Source organism: Teleopsis dalmanni, chromosome X (genome assembly GCF_002237135.1).
Source record: "Teleopsis dalmanni isolate 2A chromosome X, ASM223713v2, whole genome shotgun sequence".
NCBI lineage: Eukaryota > Metazoa > Arthropoda > Insecta > Diptera > Diopsidae > Teleopsis > Teleopsis dalmanni.
Genome location: NC_051848.1, coordinates 31485030 through 31504957, shown reverse-complemented (window position 1 = coordinate 31504957; position 19928 = coordinate 31485030). Strand labels below are relative to the sequence as shown.

The window sequence follows — 19928 nt, the reverse complement described above, 5'->3', positions numbered from 1 at the left end:
TTTAAAGAATACAATATAGCCTTTATTTATACTTTTATAAAATTATGTATCAAAATTATGTATTAAATAAACGAACTTTACTTAAATCTTTTTAAAGAAAGTATTAAATTCTTTTCTTAGTATATCTATAAGTATCTATAAGTAAATTATGATGTTTAATTAACTTTCTTGTATGCATACTTAAATCTTGAAAAAATACCATTACTTAGAAAAAACTATATTTCTTCAATAATTAATATATCAAATATATAATTATATTAATTTCTTACGAAATTTATAACATTCTTCTTAAAAGAGCTTTTTGGTTACATTATTTTAAATTGTTATATACAAAATTTATATTACTTCACTAATTTTTATGCAAATAGTATTTAAATAACTTTTTGTTTTTTTTTTGGTAATATAAATTATTCCAATAACAGCCCAGCCTTAAATGGCAAGAAGGGCTAAAATTAGTTTTATATCAATACATAAAATATATATTTACATAAAAAATCTAATATATTGTATTCGGAAACATTATATGCAAAAAATATACATATTTTTAACATATTACTAAAAAAAATTATTTCAACTTGCAAATAACAAATTACATAACATACATATCTAATAGATACGTAATATATTCATAATTTATATATATTTATGTATTTATATGCGTATATATTAACTATGAACACATATACTTATTATATATGTATATTAGTCTTGTATTTAAAAGTTTAAATTATTTTGTATATTTAATAACATAAAACAAATTATTTATATTTATTAGAGAAAAGCCGAGCACTATTGACCAAAATATCATATAAATATATTGGAAATTGAATTGTTGCTTTTCCCAATTTTTAAAACAAAACAAATTATTTTTGCACAAAATGTTATGAAATTGGATCAAAAAACAAAAAAACTAATTTTAACAATCAAAAATTAGTGAAAGAATGTATGAACTATGCATACGAACCAAGTAATACTTAGAAGACTATAACCAAAACAAACTATAATAAATAAAAAACATAAAAAAGAGAAACAGTTATTTCAAATTAACAAAAAAAGAAAACATTTCAAAAATTAAGTCTATTAAGTTTATATTGACTTCCTTCGGCTTTTCTTTTTCGATTCCGATATCGGAGGACTACATTGGGTGCCGCGTGACATGGGTGCCGCTATACATTGGACATCAGTAACATTGGCCACGTCAGGCACTTCATTATTATTCACTTCCATATCACTGAAGTCACATAATTGTGATAGTCCGCTTATATTGGATAACTCCACCTGAGAGAGTACAAAAAAACCAAATATAAAAAAAATTTACATATCAATAAAATATATTTGTTTATATAGATTTAGCCGACAATTAAAATGGTTGTTAAATGATTATAAATTGAAAGGAACAAGTCAATTAACGAAGAGTTATCAAAAATGTTATTCTATTATATTTGAAGTAGACACTTACCTCGCTTACTCCCGCAACTTCATTAAATGTATTTAAGAAATTGCATTCGAGATCTGCAAAATCTATCATGTTTGGAGTTTCTTGCATAATGGGTTCCGTTTGTACCGCAACATCATTTGTTTGTGCTGATGACCTCCTAGATATCTTCCATAATGGTTCTTCACTAGGTAAATCAGTTTGGTCGTGCATTGTGTACCTTCGCTTTGTTAACCGCTGGGAAGAGAGCCTCAATGTTTCTTCCAGAAATATTTCGTTTTCTTCAAATATGATATTTAAATCATTTACATTCTCCATGATATTATTTGGTGAACCCAAGAAATAATTAAATATTTTAAGACGGTAACGTTCCTCAAATCCTTCACCACTAACACAAACTATCACATCATCGCTGAGAAATTGTAGGATGTGCTTTCTTAAAAGAGAACAGCGTCGCGTTGTCAAACTTATATGATTTAGTTCTTCCATTTTTTGCTGTATATTTTCCACAGTGGAACCCTCGTAAACTTCATATAATGCATTCAATGCATTTTTTAACATTTCCAAAGTACTTGGAATACGCGGCATTTTTATTTTCTAGAGATAATTATTTCAATATAATAATATACATACATATGTATATATTTAAATAAATTATTAGAAGAAATTATTCTAAGTACTTACTTGTTCTTACTTGATCGGCTTTATATTCAAATCTTCAATTAAATTAAGATTGAAATATATTAAAATTTTATAAAACTGCCCAAATCCATATCAGTCAACAACTTAACGAAAATTGAATAACGGTAGTTACTGTATGGAATTTTAAATTGGCGCATTGAGCCCTGCAATACACAGTGGGACAAGTCAATAACAAAATCTCCATTTTGTTCAGAGTTGCCTTCGGAAGTAGTGTTTATTTTATTTGTTCTTTTGCGACATGCTTAAAAAGGAAAGGCCTAATATAAATTTTATAAAATCTAATTACATAAAACATATGTTTTTTATGTTGTTTTTATTTTTAATTCATAAGTTATTAATGTTATTATTAGCTATTAGTTAAAATAAAACTTACTGAAAATTATAACTAAACATCGATTTATTTCTTTTCCATTTGGATTGTGGTTATTTAGTGTTCAAACTTGTTTTGAAGCCCCTTGTTGTCTTCTCAGAACTGACATACTGACCATTTTTTGACAATCCTCTTCCCAAAATTTTTGCATTCTTTTCTAAAATAGCAATATAGTTGAATTTTGTTTTTTTAGATAATAAAATTTACTGACCGTACTTACCAAATTCCAGCACTTCCTTTGGTCATGTAATTATTGAAGACTTGTTGATTTTGAATAATTTGAAATTTTTTGTCTTGCAGCTATTTTTGTCTTGATATTGTGAACAATATCACAAATATTATATACTAAATTATTTAAATTTTTCTGCGTTTAAAATTTTTAAGCTGAACAATTCTTATTTTTAATATCTTTCTTGTTTTTGTTTATAAAATAATGTATGTAATACCCATAATGATTAAAACGTAATAAATTAAATTAAACATTATATTAAGTATTTGACAATAAAGACAATAATGAATACTTCAATTTAAGTATTTGACACTCTGAATGACATCTTCTATAACTTGCGTAGTGACTTTTTAATGATAAAAAGATGTTATAACTTGACTTTTATTTCGTCATATTTAGTAAAATAATATAGTAATTGAAAAATTCACTTATACATTATTATTGATATTGAATTACATATTTTATTAATTCCATGGATTTTTTTAATTCAACAATACTATCTCTTTGTAATATAAATTTTTTCACCTCTTATTGATTAATTTGATCCACTGTGCCAAAAATACCATTATAAAAAAACAATAATAGCTTAAAATATTCGTTAAGCATACTGCCATCCAAAGTGGCTGTATTATAACTGCCATACCAAACCTATCAATTTTTAATTGTATTCTCAATTATTTAAACATGGGTACTTAATGGTATCTTGTAATCTATTTACTTAACACAATTAATTTATTAATTTATTACAAAGTTAATTACAAAATCACAGTCCGATTTTACAGAAAAATTCGACAACTAATACAACGATTCAATTATAATTTATAAAAAGCCGGGACAGGTTCAGTTAGTTGGTGAACCAGGGATCAGGAACTAGGGACCAATCTAAATTTTTGGATCTTCTCGAGTCCTAAACCATTCTCACAAAGTAATAATTTACATTCTGTTTAATGCTAAAAGCTGCATATGGCATATCCAGAGATAGCTGAGATTTTCAACCAATGATTTTTAAAAGCTGTTATTAACATTCTGATCAAACTTACAACACGTTTACATTGTGTGATTAAGTAAACAAGATTAAGAATGTCTGCATTTTTATTCTACACCATTTATACTATGGATTGGAAATTAATTTGACATTTCTCTTGTTTTGCCTTTTAAGTGTGTTTGAAAAAAATTTGAAGAATCTATGAATTAATAATGAGTGGAAAAATTGTTTCATATAAAAACATATCTGATATGAATACTATTTCTTTTATTAAAAAATGTTTTAAAACGCTGAGATTCTGGAATTATGTATTATGATTTATTTTTAATTTTAAATAATTAAATTCTTAGAATAAATTTTTACGTTTCTGTTTTCTGTGTTAGAACGAATTCTTCTTATTTATGTTTGCGACAACATCTTTCCAACATTCATTAATAATAGACTAAAAACAATTTCTACGTATTGCCATTTAGCTAAATATTTTTATCTGGTAACACCATCAAATAAAAAATGTTTTAAATTTGTGTTTATAAATTTTTGAATATGTGCATTAAAAACAACTGTCATTAATAATATCTTTAAAACTTGATAAAAAAAAAATTTTTTTCGGTAGATATAAGGTGTCTGTGCGAGAAACTCACAGCACTCGATTTCATTGAGTTGTCCCACTGTGTATTGCAGAGCTCAATGCGCCAATTTAAAATTCCATACAGTAACTACCGTTATTCAATTTTCGTTAAGTTGTTGACTGTATATCTACATATGTGTTAACATTTCTCTGCAGATTCGTTGACATTTTTTGGTATGAACTGCAATTTTTTTAACTTGAGAAAAAATTAAAAGTTATGAGGATTTCGAATTATATTAAATTGGATAAAACTATTTATGCTAAGGATCTTTTAAAGAAATTTATACTACAGATGTTAATTTTTTATTTTAATTGAATAGCCTTTTTTAGCATTTGTTCGTCAAATTTAATAAAAATACATTTAGTGTTTCAGAATAACCAGTAATATCGTTGGTAAGGATCTTTACTAAAATAAAATTTAATAAACCACCATAAATACTGAAAATTATTAATATCGTAAAATTTATTTAATTTATGTAATGGTAATTGACCATTTATTATATTGGCCTTCTCCTACAACTTAATGCTCTGACGCCCACTTCAAATACTTTACTCGCAGAATCATAAGTGATAGCCATAAATCATGATCCATGATCCATAATTATGAAGTGGTAAGCGTGGGATCTTTGGGCTATTCTACAGTCCAAAGATCCCATGTTTGCCGTTTCATACAGGCCTATAAGTTTACTGTCATGTCTTTCTAAACTCTTTGAAAGAACAGCATTTTTAAAGCTGAAACCTCTCCTTGACAGTCATAACGTAATACCTTCTCACCAATATAGTTTTAGGAAAAAAAAGGAACTATTGAACAAGTGAATCGTATAACGAACGAATTAAGACACACTTTTGAGCTCAGAGAATATTGTTCCACGGTATTTCTCGATGTAAAACAAGCATTTGACAAAGTATGGCACAATGGGCTCATATACAAGATACGGTGTCTATTACCTGCTAATATCCACTCAGTTTTGTTTATATCTACAGAACAGAAGTTTTAAAGTTAAATGCAATTCATTAACTTCTACTAACTTCACAGGGAAGCGTTCTTGACATTTGTATGTACTTTACACATCATATATCCCAAAAAGTAATTCAGTTGTCACCACAACGTTTGCCGATGATACGGCAATTTTAGGCCGAAATAAAAACGATGTGCTAACTTCAAATCAACTTCAATCTCATTTGTTTCGGGGGGAGAAAGGGTTGTCAAAAAAGCGAATTAAAATTAATGAACTTAAATGTAGAAACGTAATATTTACCTTAAATCGGAGCACATCTCCAACATTTTTACTAAATAACATAATAACATTCCCATATCACAAGCTGATAACATAATATTGTAGCCAAAAAAATACAAATAAAGTTCCAAGCCTCTAAATTGCATTGGCTCACATTAGTAACAGATTCTCCCTATGCCTAGAGTATAAAATACTCTTGTATAACAGCATCATAAAACCAATATGGACTTATGATATCTAGCTATTCGGTAATGCTAGTGCTTCAAATATTGAAATTATCAAATTATCAAAGAGCTCAGTCAAAAATACTGAGAACAATCACTGGAACATTATGATATATTAGGAATGAAAGCATCTACCGAGATCTACAAATTTCCTTAGTTAAAGCCGTATTTGACAATATAAGAAAAAAATAAAATAAAAGGCTGACAGAACATGTTAACCCCTTAGCTAGGAATCTCACATTTCAATCCACTAAAATCGCCTAAAAAGAGTTGACCGTCCAGCCATTAATTAATATTCAATAGCTTCAAATAAAAACTCCACTTTTCATTTCAGTAATCTGATATTGATTTCTTAATAAACCACCTAACATTCACTCTAATGAAATTTAACCCATTGATCTAAGTGAGGTTCGTGATATAAGGTTTACTGTTATTTTATTTTATTTTATTTTATTTTATTTTATTTTATTTTATTTTATTTTATTTTATTTTATTTTATTTTATATAATGTAAAAATGGTCAAACTAGTCATATTGACTAACAAGAGGTTTTTTAATTCATACATATAATACAAGTAATGTTACTTATCTAATGTGAGCATAAAGATCTGAGCTAGTCATCTCCTTGCTGGTTGAAACGCCTAAAAAGCTCCTTTGGTTTGAAGGGACATAAGCGTCTGTGTCTAACATCGCAAAGTAATGCCCCGGAATAGTGCTGTTTAAGTGTTGACTCAGCCTGTCATAATGTATTTTAGCAGCCTTCTGTATTTTTTGCTTCAAAGTAGGTATTTTATGGTCACGATGTAGATCAACATTTCTCAAGTAGCACGGAGCGTTAACTGCATTCCTGAGTGCTTTGTTTTGGAACCTTTGCACAATATCTATTATATTTTTTTGCACAACCCCAAATTTGGACACCATAGAGCCATACCGGCTTGAAAACTTGTTTGTATATCAAAAGTTTGTTTTGCTGAGATACTTTAGATTTCCTTCCAATAAGCCAAGGTAACTTTTTATATCTAATCTTTAGCTCAATTAATTTTTTTTTTGACATGTACCTTCCATCTCGGTTTGGCATCTAGGTTCATACCCAGATATTTCGCAAAATTAGCAACTGGAATTTTTACGCTATTTAGAAATAGTGGAATATGATTTTCTCTTTTGTTAGTAAAGTCTATAGGGTTAGATTTTGAACCATTTATTGTCAGTTTCTCGTTTTAATTTTTAAGTGGCATTATTAAGGTTTCTTTTATCTCATATCAAACGTGATTGTTGCTATTTTTTGCGAAGTTTTCTTTTATTATACACTGGGTTTAATATTTCGAACGGATACATCTTATCGAATTGTTTACTATTCTGCAGATGTGAACTACGCCGTTTCGCTTTCTAAATCATCAATGTTTCGTATTTTGCAAGATAAGTCGATATTTTCATTTATCTGAGCCTAAAATAATTCTAGTCTGTTAGACGGTTCGTTGATGTAGGTGTGGGCTGCGTAGATAAAATGTTACATCTACATTGTGACCGAAAGGTTTTCGGAAATTCTCATTTAAAATTCGCGCGCTGTATATTTTTCGATATTTTAAGTTTATGTAGTTTGGCAGCACTGTCCTTAATTTCTATGCCAAAAATGAGCGCGATCTGTCAGACAGTTCGTTTACGGCAGCTGTTGAAACCAGTTCACCTCAGTAGTGCGTTGCGAAAAAAACAATGGAAAAAAAAATTGAACAAAGAGTTTGCATCAAATTTTGTGTTTCGAACGAAATTTCGTGTGCAGAATCGTTGCGAATGCTACAAAAGGCTTATGGGGAATCAGTTTTATCGAAAACTCAAGTTTATGAGTGGTACAAAGCCTTTCAGGACGGTCGTACGACCGTCGAAGACATGCCGCGTTCTGGACGACCTTCGACCTCTACCACCGACGAAAACATTGAAAAGGCAAAGGAAATCGTGTTCCAAAATCCTCATGTGAGTGTTAGAGAGATAGCACGAGAGCTAGGCATCGGTCGTGAGATGGCTCGTTTGATTTTGGTGGACAATTTGTGTATGCGACGTGTCAACGCACGGCTTGTTCCGATTCACCTCAATTTGTTCAACATTATCAACGATTTTAAGGCCAAAAATTCAATAAATACCATCGAACAGCCACCGTATTCACCTGATCTTGCACCGTGTGACTTTTTCCTGTTTCCCAAACTCAAATTACCACTCAGAGGAACGCGTTTTGAATCCATATAAGACGTAAAACAGAATTCGCAGAGGGAACTCAAAGCCATACCGGAAAGCGCCTATAAAAAATGTTTTGATGATTGGAAGAAACGTTGGCATTTGTGTATCGCTTCTAATGGAGCATATTTTGAAGGAGATAAAATAAATATTGATGAAGGTTAAGAATTTTGCGTTTTATTTAAAATTTCCCGAAAACTTTTCGGTCACAATGCATATGTAAGTTAAATTGGTGAATGGTCAAAATTTAAATCGAGTCCAACTTTAACTTCAATGTGTTTTTTTTTTAATTTTATTTACCATGAAAGAATCAATGATATCTGGTAGTTTATTTGTATCAGTTGGCAAGTATGTAATTAGAGATAAGATTTTGCAACTTATCGTTAGTCTCATTGTAAAAGAAGATGCAATAAATAAATGTATGTTTAAAAAAAAAATCATAGATTCTAATATATTTTTGATTTATATGAGAAAAATTAATATATTTTATTTAACTTAACGAAAATATTGGAAACGTCACTGGAAAAAAATAGAGTTTCTATGGGGTGCAATGAACTTTCGTATCACTCAAGAATGAAAACAAACAAAATTAGTGAAAAAGCTTGCAACTGCACTGGCTGCAGCAAATAACAAAAACAAACAACAACCGTGTGAAACAGCTTTACTATATTACAAACAAACACACACATACACATACACATCCTATCGCATGTATAGTACATACACATTTCATTGAGATGCAACTCATGTTATATGCTTCTGCAAAGCAAAGAAATTGTAATAGCAGCAGAAGGATGGATGCAGTGTGTTAGGTGTGTTAGTGTGTCAGGCATGGAGTTTGTTTGGGCCGTGCTGTAACAAATTACCGTGCACAGCTCCCTGCAATGTCACTGATAAAATTCAACGAAATTTTACAACAACAAAAAATATTCATACAAATTGAATTCTGCAAAGTGCACTGCACAGGCTGGCAAGAGACAAGCAAGCGGCCGTTAACAAGTCCTGTGCGAAACTCTAGCGAATCAGTTGCAAGTGTACAGCTGAGCGGAACGGTCAGAAAATTTTAAAAGCGAAAGTATTCACAAAAATAATTTTTATTTCATTCATGGTTTCTGTTTCTGTTACGGTTTTGTAAGCTAAATGCGGCGCGGTTAATAATAATACAAAAAAAAAAAAATAAATAAATTAAGTAAACTAACAAAAATAAATTTTAAGAAATTTTAATTGTTTATTATTTTAGAAAAATAACAAAATACAAAGTAAGCACAGCGGTTAGTGAATATCATCAAATATATTTATTTATTTCTATCTATTCAAAATATTATTTGTATCTTTAATTCATTTGAAATTTTTTTAATTGTTACAATATAATTGTAAGTGAAATATATGTATGTAATTAAAATTTTAATTGAATTGCCTTAACGATGTGAAACTTCAAAATATTTCAAATAAAAAAACAACAACAACTTAATATTTACATAAATTCATTCAAGAGTAAATTCGAATAACTAAAAGCACTGTAAGGGAATAATAACATTACAAAAAAAACACGTATTAGCATGCATATTTCCTGTTATTTTAACCAGGAACGCACACACACACTATACACCCCTAACCCTACGGTACCCCACGCAACTTAATATACCGTTAGACACTAAAACATAAAAAACAATAGCATACAATGCAAGAGGCAATCAAAAAATTTGGTGGCTTAAAGAAAAGTTTTAATATCCCATGTAGTTGGCATTGTTAATGTTAGCATTATTGCTGCTGCTTATGCTTATGCTAACGCTCTGTTACAGTTGTGCATTGTATATGGATTTGTTGTTGGTAAATGGTAAATATTTAGCTTTTTAAGTAAGCAAATATGCACACAAACAAATTTGCCTAATGATAGCGTATTTCCTTGGTGCAAAGACTAAACTTTCTACCTTTTTATGCGGTTATAGAATTACCTAATATCATGAAAAAAAATGGTGATATGAAAATAAAACTTAAAAAAAATTAAGGAATAAGGAAATATGTACATATACAAAAAAAAATGACCATTAAAAGAAATGCTGCACATATTTGACCGCCTTTCGCTTGTTGAACCTATTGTTGTTGTTGTTGCCATTGTTGTTATTGATGTAGTTGGTAGCGTTTGGCTTATATACAATTATAGGTCAAATACCTTCTTATGAGTGTACTTTTGTTTATATGCAAGTCAAAACACAATAAGAAAAAATTGTACAAACCAACAACAATTAATATATTTTTAATGTAAGAAATTGTTCAATATAAGGAAATTTAATTGTTTTTTTTTATGAAACTAATCAAGCTTTGTATGTGCGAAAGCGGAAGATGAAAATCTTGGACAAATGTTAATTTCGAATAAAAAATGAATAAAATCTAAATTATTTTCTTTGTTTTAAAAATAGATCGATTATTAATTAATGTATTTTAAATAGAAGGAATTATACTATATAAGGAAATTTAATTGTTTTTTTTTATGAAACTAATCAAGCTTCGTTTGTGCAAAGATGAAGATTAAAATCCTTGCCTAATATTAATTTCAAATAAAACGGAGTGAAATCTTAATTAATAATAATTAATCTTAATTATTTTTTTTGTTTTAATTATAGATTATTATTATATTATTATTATAGAATAATAATTAATCTTAATTATTTTTTTTGTTTTAATTATAGATCTATTGATAATTATTGTATTTTTAATATAAGGAATTGTCGTATATAAGGGAATTCAATTGTTTTTTTTATGAAATTAAGCTTCGCATGTACGAAGATGAAGATTTAAATCTTTGCCTAATATTAATTTCGAATAAAAATGGAATAAAATCTAAATTATTTTTTTTGTTTTAATTATAGATTTATTAATAATTAATGTATTTTTATTGTATGGAATTATCCTATATAAGGAAATTTAATTGTTTTTTTTTATGAAACTAATCAAGCTTCGTATGTGCGAAAGAGGAAGATGAAAATCTTTTGCAAATGTTAATTTCGAATAAAAAATGAATAAAATCTAAATTATTTTCTTTCATTTAATTATAGATAGATTATTAATTAATATATTTTAAATACAAGGAATTATCTTATATTAGGAAATTTCATTGTTTTTTTTATGAAACTAATCAAGCTTCGTATGTGCGAAAGAGAAAGATGAAAATCTTTGCCAAATATTAATTCCAAAGAAAAAAAAACAAAATCAAATTTATTCTTAGTTTTTCTTATAGATCTATTAATAATTTTTGTATTTTTAATACAAAGAATAATCATATATAAAAGAACTTAATTGTTTTTTTTTTATGAAACTAATCAAGCTTCGTATGTGTGAAAGAGGAAAATGAAAATCTTTGCCTAATATTTGTTTTTTTTTTATGAAAATAATCATCTCATATCATGTCATATGGTATGGTTTAAGTTCTTTTAGATCTATGCGTGGTTGAATGTTAAATGTTGTGTAACTATTCTCAACTTATATATCGTCGCATAACTATATAGAGTATCTATCGTTCTTCAATTCTTCGTATTGTTGCACTTCGACCTTAGTTTCCATAATAATTCATATTGCATTCAATGTTCGGGGCAAAGGCATAGGGAATTTTTAAACTGTTAGGGTTCAATTAAAGCAATTCTAATAGATGTGATATTTGTTTTTCAATTTCAAATTTAGTCTAAACTTTTTTCTGTACTTTTTTTTGTTTTTACTGTATATTTTTTCTGATTATCAAAATGTTTTTATTTATTCATTTTATTTGTTTTAACATTCAAATAAAAACAAACAATTTTTGCGATATTTTGAGTGTAAACACGCCTGCCTCACTGGAAATGGAACAAACCTAAAATGTATAAAAAACAAAGAAACATTTTAATAATAAAAAAAAAAAACAACAAATAAAACGATATAGAAAAAAAATAACATTTGATATAAAATGAAAAGTGCTAATATTATTTATTGCTATTTTCCATGTACGCGTTTATTTGCATAGAGTGTTCATTCTAAATTACTGTTGTATATTTATTTGCTGTCTTAAATTGTTTTTCTATTTTAAAATTTTCATTTCTTTTGGAATTTCCAATTGTTTATCTTAAATATTTCATTGCTTTTTCTCTATAGAGAATTGCGTGATTTCAGAATTCTTCTGCTGCGCTGGAGGTTCTACGGCAACAATCTCGTTCATTTGCTGCACTTAAGAGAAAATCACAACTCAAGGTAAGTTTAGGTTATTAAATTCTATATAAATCCCCATAAAAGAATTAATTTTCTTAAAAAAAATAATTTAAATTCTGCAATATATATATAGATTGACACAATAAAGACTCATTCCAATTCCTTTATATTTATTTATTAGATTTTTTTTTATTCCTTAGATTCATATATAATACCGATATTTCGATCTACTTCGTAGACCACCTTCAGTGCACATAAGCAAAAGATAAATTATTTGAAATACATGTGACCCAAACTCGGTGAAAATCATAATCTGATAATTAATTATTAGGTTCATATACAAATATAGACAATATTAGTTATTATCATATAATTATTATCATATAATGTATATATGATATCGTTAACTGATTTGGCAACAACTTTAAATATAAAGGATTTTCGAGTTCTAAGTTGACTTTTTAACTCACAAATGCATTTTTGAGTATTCGAATATCATTGGTGAGTTGATTGGTTGCAGTGGCAGGCAATTAGATAACTTCCATGTACCCCAATTAGCGATTTTTCACCACATTGCTTCCACATTCCTCGCAAGAAGCCTAGTATAGAAGAGTAAAGATTAAATCCATCCCGCCAAGTTTGTATAATTTAATAGGTCTTTCGTCTTTACCGATGAACAGCGAAATTCATTAGTTCTGAAAATTAGAGATTCTGTTTATTTTGTCATTAAAAATTTGTACATACTATAGTTATTTTATGTTGCAAGTCCCTGTAAGCGATTGCGATTGTGATAGCTCTGGTAGATTATTTCAGTAAGACTTTCTTTGTTTCTTTTCTTTTTTTGGAATGGTTGAATGGAAATAACATCCGCCGACGCCAAAAAATGATTCTGGGCCTACAAAAACCAAAATAGTTTTTTTCCTGGTAACTCCCAAGGTATAACGTAAAAAGGTGATATTATTGTTTTAGAATGTTATAGATTATTGTGATTATAATATTACATTAAAGGAATTTGCGCTACTATGTAGAGATTTTTTGTGCTCCCTTCATGGATTTTTTCAAGTCCAAGTTTTTCTATGAATTGTAGTTTTTAACCTTTATTACAGAGTTTTATTTCTTTATCTAATATGGGATGGCTACATAGATACGTATTTTGTGGTATTCTCTGAGCTATTAACAGATACGTATTATGAAGTATTATTGTACAACTCACATGAAACATAGACCATATCCTCAACTTAAACAAACAATTTATTAAATTGTGTAGTGGTGTTAAAGTAGAATATTTAACTGCCACATAAGAGATATATAACTGATAAATTAAACCTTTGTACACTTATTTATCATTTAAATAATAAGTAGAAAATAAACTACTAGTATATAAAATGGTAATCGCTCCAATATAAAAATATGGAGCCGAAATATGGGGCATAGCATGCAAATCCTACATACAAATAATGCAAAGTCTACAATCAAGAATATTTAGAAAAACTATTAATGCTGACTGCTACATATCAAACTATACCATTCATCGTGATTTGAAGATACCCTTCGTTGCAGACGTTATCCAAAAAAATAGTAAAAATCACTAGGGATTACTCTTCAACCCTAACCCAGCAATAAGGTAGTTACCAAATGACGATGTCACATATAATATACGTTTAAAGCGCATATTTCCATCTGAACTATCAATAAAACAATCCATAACTATTTAAGATACGCATAAAACAATTTTAATCTCTTTATTGACCCATCTACTCTTAATATTTAAATATCTTATTTTATTTAATTTAAACACGTTTTTATTATTTATTGTTAATATTTCATACACAACATGTAATTCTTAATATTGATTTGAATTATTATTGTAAATTCCACTGCTGTAAAAACAAATACTAGATGCCAAATCTTGGCAGTTGTATAAATAAAGGGAAGTGAAAAAAAAAAAAATTTAATCTAGAGTCAGCGCTGACACTGTGTACATCAGATATGGAGCATATGGTATTATTTCATATGTTTGTAGAATGTTCTAGTATTGTATGCTAGAAAGTTTGAAAAAAGTAAGTTCCTAGTTTTGTAACGTAATCTTTAACCTATAGCATCATGGTAAAGTTCTTGTAATGATTCTTAAATTATTTTTAACCAGTTCTAAACAGTACTTAAATCGTTTTAGACTAAAAGCTCCTGAAAGACTGAAAGCGATTTCAATTGTGATAGCTCTGTTAGATTATAAAAGTATGGCTTTTTTTGTTATTGGTCTTTTTCTTTTTCAATGGTTGAAAAGCAATTACCTCCTCCCTAGAATGATTTCGAATTTAATTAGAATTTATTATCAAATTTGGCGGCATAGACCTAGTTTGCACTGAATATAGAAAATTCGAATTCATTCCTAATATGAATTCTGATCAAATTCGGTTATGGTTTGATTACACTGTGTGGCAAAAATTAAATCTTTTGTTTTTTTTTTCAACACTTCTAGCTTAATTCTGGTCTGCTGAGCTTGAATATGCACCACATTTTTTTACAAGATATCTGGGTGTTTGCTTATAACGGGTAAAAATTCAAAAATTGGAATTTTCAAGGATTAATAAAAACATTTTATTTTAACTGGTTTTTTTAAATTTTCTCAAATTTGCAATGCATTTAGCTTCTCGGTATTTAGGTCTCTAGTAACAACGGGTTAATGTTTAAAAATAAATATTTTTAAAAATTAAATTTATTTATTTTTAATTAATAATTTTAATAAAATTATAATAAAAAGGTAAGTAGGTTATCCCGAGGGATCCACTTAGGCCTATAGGCCCATTGTGTTACCGTATAATTAAAAAGTTAAGGGTTAGAATCACTTAGAATCTTTGGCAAAGCTTATAATACTTTTCAGGGGCAGGACTTGTATTTCACCAAGATCCTTAAAAAGTAAGGCCTTGAAGTGATGAGGCGGCGCTCTGAGAACTTTTATCGTTCTCTCCACAAGTGCTGCATGTATGATTAAAAGAGAGATTTAGTCTTCTAACATGGTCACCTAAAATAAAGAAACATAAAATTATAATGAAGATTATTTTAAAATAAATTAAATATTAATATAAAATTTCGGTTTCTTTAATAAACTAGGATAGGAATGAATAGATAAACCTTTTTGCCTTGGGTCTGCTTCCTCAAATTTTCTTCCTCAAATTTTCTTCCTCAAATGTTTTTCCTCAAATTTTTTTCTTCAAATTTTTCCTTCAAGTTTTAATATCAAACTTTTATAATTCGATATCGAAATTCGAACTTTTTAATCCAATTATAATAAATGTATATAGCTACTGCAATTATTAAAGACATCACGTTCAGCTTAACTTTGTTGATTTCCAGAAAGTTTTTTCTAAAAATTTTTTACAAAAAAAGAAAAAAGAAAATTTTTCTCTACATACATATATTTCAAGTCCTTATTAAAAAGCAGAAAAATAAAAGTATTAACCTACTTTCCAAAGAATTTCTACTTATTTTATATTTCACGCTTAAACCTTTGCTTTTCCATATTTTTTTTTTTTACTTGTAAGCGCTCTAAATGCGCTTACATGTGTGCTGTTGTGGGTGCGGAGGTATGTAAGAGGAGGTGCACTTGTGAGAAGACTTTGGCCATGTTTGTGGTTGCATGTTGTAAGCATACTGATTTCTTAAACTTTCTTATTGTTGTTGTTTTTATTGGCATAACTGTTAGCGTTGTTCTATAGTTGGTATTCGTAACAGTGGTGTTAGTATTCTGTTATTAAGTGCAGACACATAGTTTCATATAAAAAAATAACTAATATAAAAGTATCGTTTCCATTGTGCATATGCAAATACTAACCTATACCAACAAATGCTATGTGCCACATATATTCCTAAAGTAACAAGCACATATACATAAAGAATTTGTTTTACTTACCTACGTTCATAACAGACATAGTCATTAATATCATTTAAAAAAAGTAAACCATTGAGGCGCTGTTAATTGCATTCAAGAGTGCAGTGCCCTCAACAGCGAAGCAAGGACATTGCTATGCCAATGCTTAAAATGGTTACTGTTGTTGTTGGTGTTGTTGTTATATTTGTTGTAATTTCTTTTTTGTTTTTGTTTTTGTTTTTATTGCTGTGGTTTGCAGTTAGTAACCTAGAAATCAACAAAAGCAACGCAGGACTCAAACAGAATGACTGCACTATGTGCTTTCTGCACTGCAACCAGAACATTTCAATCGTACAGCGCTCAGTGTTTACTCACAATACTTCTCACATTTTCTCACTCCTTCTATGCGGTTCATTCATGTATTTTTTATTGCTCTTATTATTTAAATTTTGTGTAATATTTTAATAATTTTATGGTTGTTGTTGTTTACGACTATAAGAGGAAAGAGGAAATATTTTGCGTTTGAACATCTGAAGTCTATTATTTTTTTTAAACTTTTTATGTATTAAATTTTAATGTATATTTCAATATGCACATGTAAACAAACTTAAAATATATAAAAAAATATTTAAATATATGTATTTAAAATATATATATATACTATAGATTATAGTCGAAATATCGGTTAAAATAGAATCTTAAAATAGAAACAAATAGAAATTCTTTAAAAAGTTTCTAATTTAACTATTGACCAATTAGCCCGTAAAAAAACAAAATTAAAAAAAAAATAATTATGTTTTTAATAAAGAGGTTTTTCGAACAGTAGTGAACTATGATAACAAAAATTCATTTTATATTATTTTATTTAATTGAATTTTTGGCTGACCATACATCTGTTTCGAGTATTGCCAAATACCCATTGTTAGTGGTCTTGGAAATAATTTTTGTATTTAATTATTCATAAATAATTTTTTGAGACTGCAACTACCAAGAATCGAACTCGTGCCCTGTCAAATTTAAAGCTCAGAGTCAGCGGTTCTTAACTAACTGACCCAAAGCCGTATTTGACTTTTATGTTCGCATATTTTTCTGGAGTTTTTTTAAATTGCTGTTAAAGTTCTTTAAGCAGATTTAGAATAATTGAATTAAAAAATCATATTTAATTTTTAATTGTTAAATTTCAATACTATTCTGTTTGTAGAGGCATTATTTTTTGCATAATTTGTATATTCTTTCTTATGTATAAAACCTAATCTAAAAACGTGATTAATTTTTAATGTATTATTATGAAAATATTAATAATAGTATATAATATTATAATATATTTTTTAATCTTTTATTTTTATTGAAATACGCATATTTGGTAATTCAAATTTTAAGGCGATTAAAGCTTACATACCCAAATCAGAAAGAATAAAATGTACCAAAGATGTTCCTAAGAAATTTTTAAACATAACGAAAACTTTGTAATGGTTTGTCTACTTTTGGTGCTGTTAGTAAGCATTTTTCCTCGTTTTTAGTATTAGAAATGAACAAAGCTTTGAAGATGTTTTTGTAAAATTAAACTCATATTATACACTTTTTGAACATGGCTACATCAAAGAGAAATCTAGAGAGACAGCTATCCATTCCCTTACTTAAACCACTAAAAAATATTTAAAACTAAAAAAGTTTTGTCTGGTTGTAGATATTGAAGGAGAAGATTTATTAAAGCAAATATGAGTTCATCAACAGCATACAGACATGTAACTAGTGGCGTGGTCTCTCTTCTCTTCTGGAACATAGCGGTGCATAAACTACTACTAAAACTGTGGATGGCGGGCTGCGAAACTATTGCGTATGCGGATGCGTTATTGTGTTAATAATTATCGGAAAATATGCTACCACTCTAAGAGATATTTTTCAGAATGATAATATTAATATCCTAGATAAAATGTGCCTTGGGGTGAATGATACTGAACTTGTTGTTTTTACCAGAAGGAATAGGGTTCCTACTCTTTCTTCACTCATTCTGAATTTCTACGCCGCAATTTACGGAGAAAGTTAAATTTTTAGGTATTATTTTTGGCAGAAAACTTATTTGGAAACAAAATACCTTCAAAAGTGCTAAGAAAGCTAACATTGCACTTTTTTAATGTCAAAAAGCCATTTACAAAAAAAATTTGTGGAGCTCCCATCACACATAATTTCATTTTAAAGTGAAACGCTGATGACTACGGCGACAGCACCATTTGAAATCTTTTCAGTCATGCTCCAAAAAATATTGTCTAAATCTTTCCCATTTTCGGTTTTGACATGAAATTTAATATTAACTTTCCATCTAAAGACACATGGCTGTGGATATCCTCATTTAAAGAGGCTCTAATCATTTTTTTAATCATGCTAGAAAATTGAATCTCTCTTTTAAATATTCCTGTCGCCGTTGTTGTGGGCATGATAAAAGTGCCTCACTACTGCTTTCTTACTGCATGCCGGATTCCCATCTAAAAGCAATTTAAGTCTTACCAAAGGTTCAAAGTGGATTGTCGACCTCTGAGTTTCTTATACTGTAACATAATGGGTCAATAGGACTAACTGAATCCTAAGGATCGCTAGTATAACCTCACCTATTCTAATCTTAAATTTATCTATCCTTTATATTTTTTTTTTTTTTTTGTGTACATAATAATATAAAATAATATATTATTGTTATAATAATACATTTATTAAAGTAATTAGTAGAGAGCAAAGATATTTTGTCAAATATTTTTTTTTAATTAAACCAGTTCACATCAGGACTAAAATGTAACCAAAAATGTTAATAAAAATAACTAATTTTTTAAACTGAAAAAAATTAGTAACCAGGACTAAAATGTAACCAAAAATGTTAATAAAAATAACTAATTTTTTAAACTGAAAAAATATAACAAAAATTTCTTTTTCACATATATCAACACGAACTGAAAAGTTGTTTTTTCATTTAAAATTTAATAAAATAAAAATTTCTAATCTTGACTACAGAACTAGTATTTTACAAGAAGAACAGAGAGAGACCACAGTATGCAAAATTGGAATTTTTTCGAAGTGTTACTTCCAAACGAAGTGAATAAATTTTTTATCTCTAAAATTTGTTATTATTATTTTTATAAAAATGTATATGCGAATATAAAAGTCAAGTACGGCTTTGGGTTAGTTGGTTAAGGTGTATTGACTCTGAGCTTCAAATTTGGCAGGGCACGAGTTACATTCTTGGTACTTGAAGTATAAAAAAAAAAAATATTTACGAATAATTAAATACAAGAACTATTTCTAAGACCACTGATGATGGGTATTTGGCAATACTCGAAACAGCTGTATGGTCAGCCAAAAATTCAATTAATAAAATAATATAAAATGAATTTTTGTTGTTGTAATTCACTACTGTTCAAAAAAACATGCTTACAAAATTATGTATTAAATTGTCGTTAATCGTTAAAGTGCGCGTTGTGAAATGTTTCTGATACTCAAATGTCATGATTTTGGGCACAATAGATTGATGTCCTTACGACAGAAATGTTTAACAAATTCCAAAGTATGTGAAATACGATTTCATTCAAGTTTCAGATTGTTTTTTAAATGCTATTTTATTTTGAATATAAAAGAATTTATGAAGAATATTTTAAAGTGGTTACTTGACAAAAGACGTCAAAAAGTAGGTTAAATTGTCTGAGAAAGCAAAATTTTTCAGCTCATTGTACTGCTTTTCAAGGATAATAATAAACACGAGTACAATTTATGTAAAATTGTACTTTAAACATATAAACATAGATAATAATATTATTTTCCCTTCCAAGTGTATGTCAGAAATGAAAAACATGACTTAAAGCAAG

The 19928-nt window shown here is 28.2% G+C and overlaps 2 protein-coding genes across 2 annotated transcripts in view; one reads left to right on the top strand and one right to left on the bottom strand.

Annotated features, from left to right (window-relative positions):
- Positions 1-778: 778 nt before the first annotated feature.
- Positions 779-2283, bottom strand: LOC119689318. Its single transcript, XM_038104121.1, has 3 exons — positions 2120-2283; positions 1460-2032; positions 779-1278 (listed from the first exon to the last, which is right to left on the bottom strand). The coding sequence occupies exons 2-3, from the start codon at positions 2021-2023 to the stop codon at positions 1087-1089; spliced, it is 756 nt and encodes a 251-aa protein (XP_037960049.1). The 5' UTR covers positions 2024-2032; positions 2120-2283; the 3' UTR covers positions 779-1086.
- Positions 2284-12185: 9902 nt separating this feature from the next.
- The window catches only part of LOC119689264 (transient receptor potential-gamma protein), a 38780-nt gene continuing 31037 nt past the window's right edge, over positions 12186-19928 (top strand). The window contains exon 1 of the mRNA XM_038104056.1: positions 12186-12254. The gene's annotated coding sequence lies outside the window, so the exon portion shown is untranslated. The remainder of the gene's footprint in view (positions 12255-19928) is intronic.

Coding starts and splice junctions, on each gene's coding strand:
- LOC119689318 (XM_038104121.1), bottom strand. CDS start 2,023: ATGCCGCGTATTCCAAGTACTTTGGAAATGTTAAAAAATGCATTGAAT. Junction 1,279..1,459: donor AAGTTGCGGGAGTAAGCGAG/GTAAGTGTCTAC, acceptor GTACTCTCTCAG/GTGGAGTTATCCAATATAAG.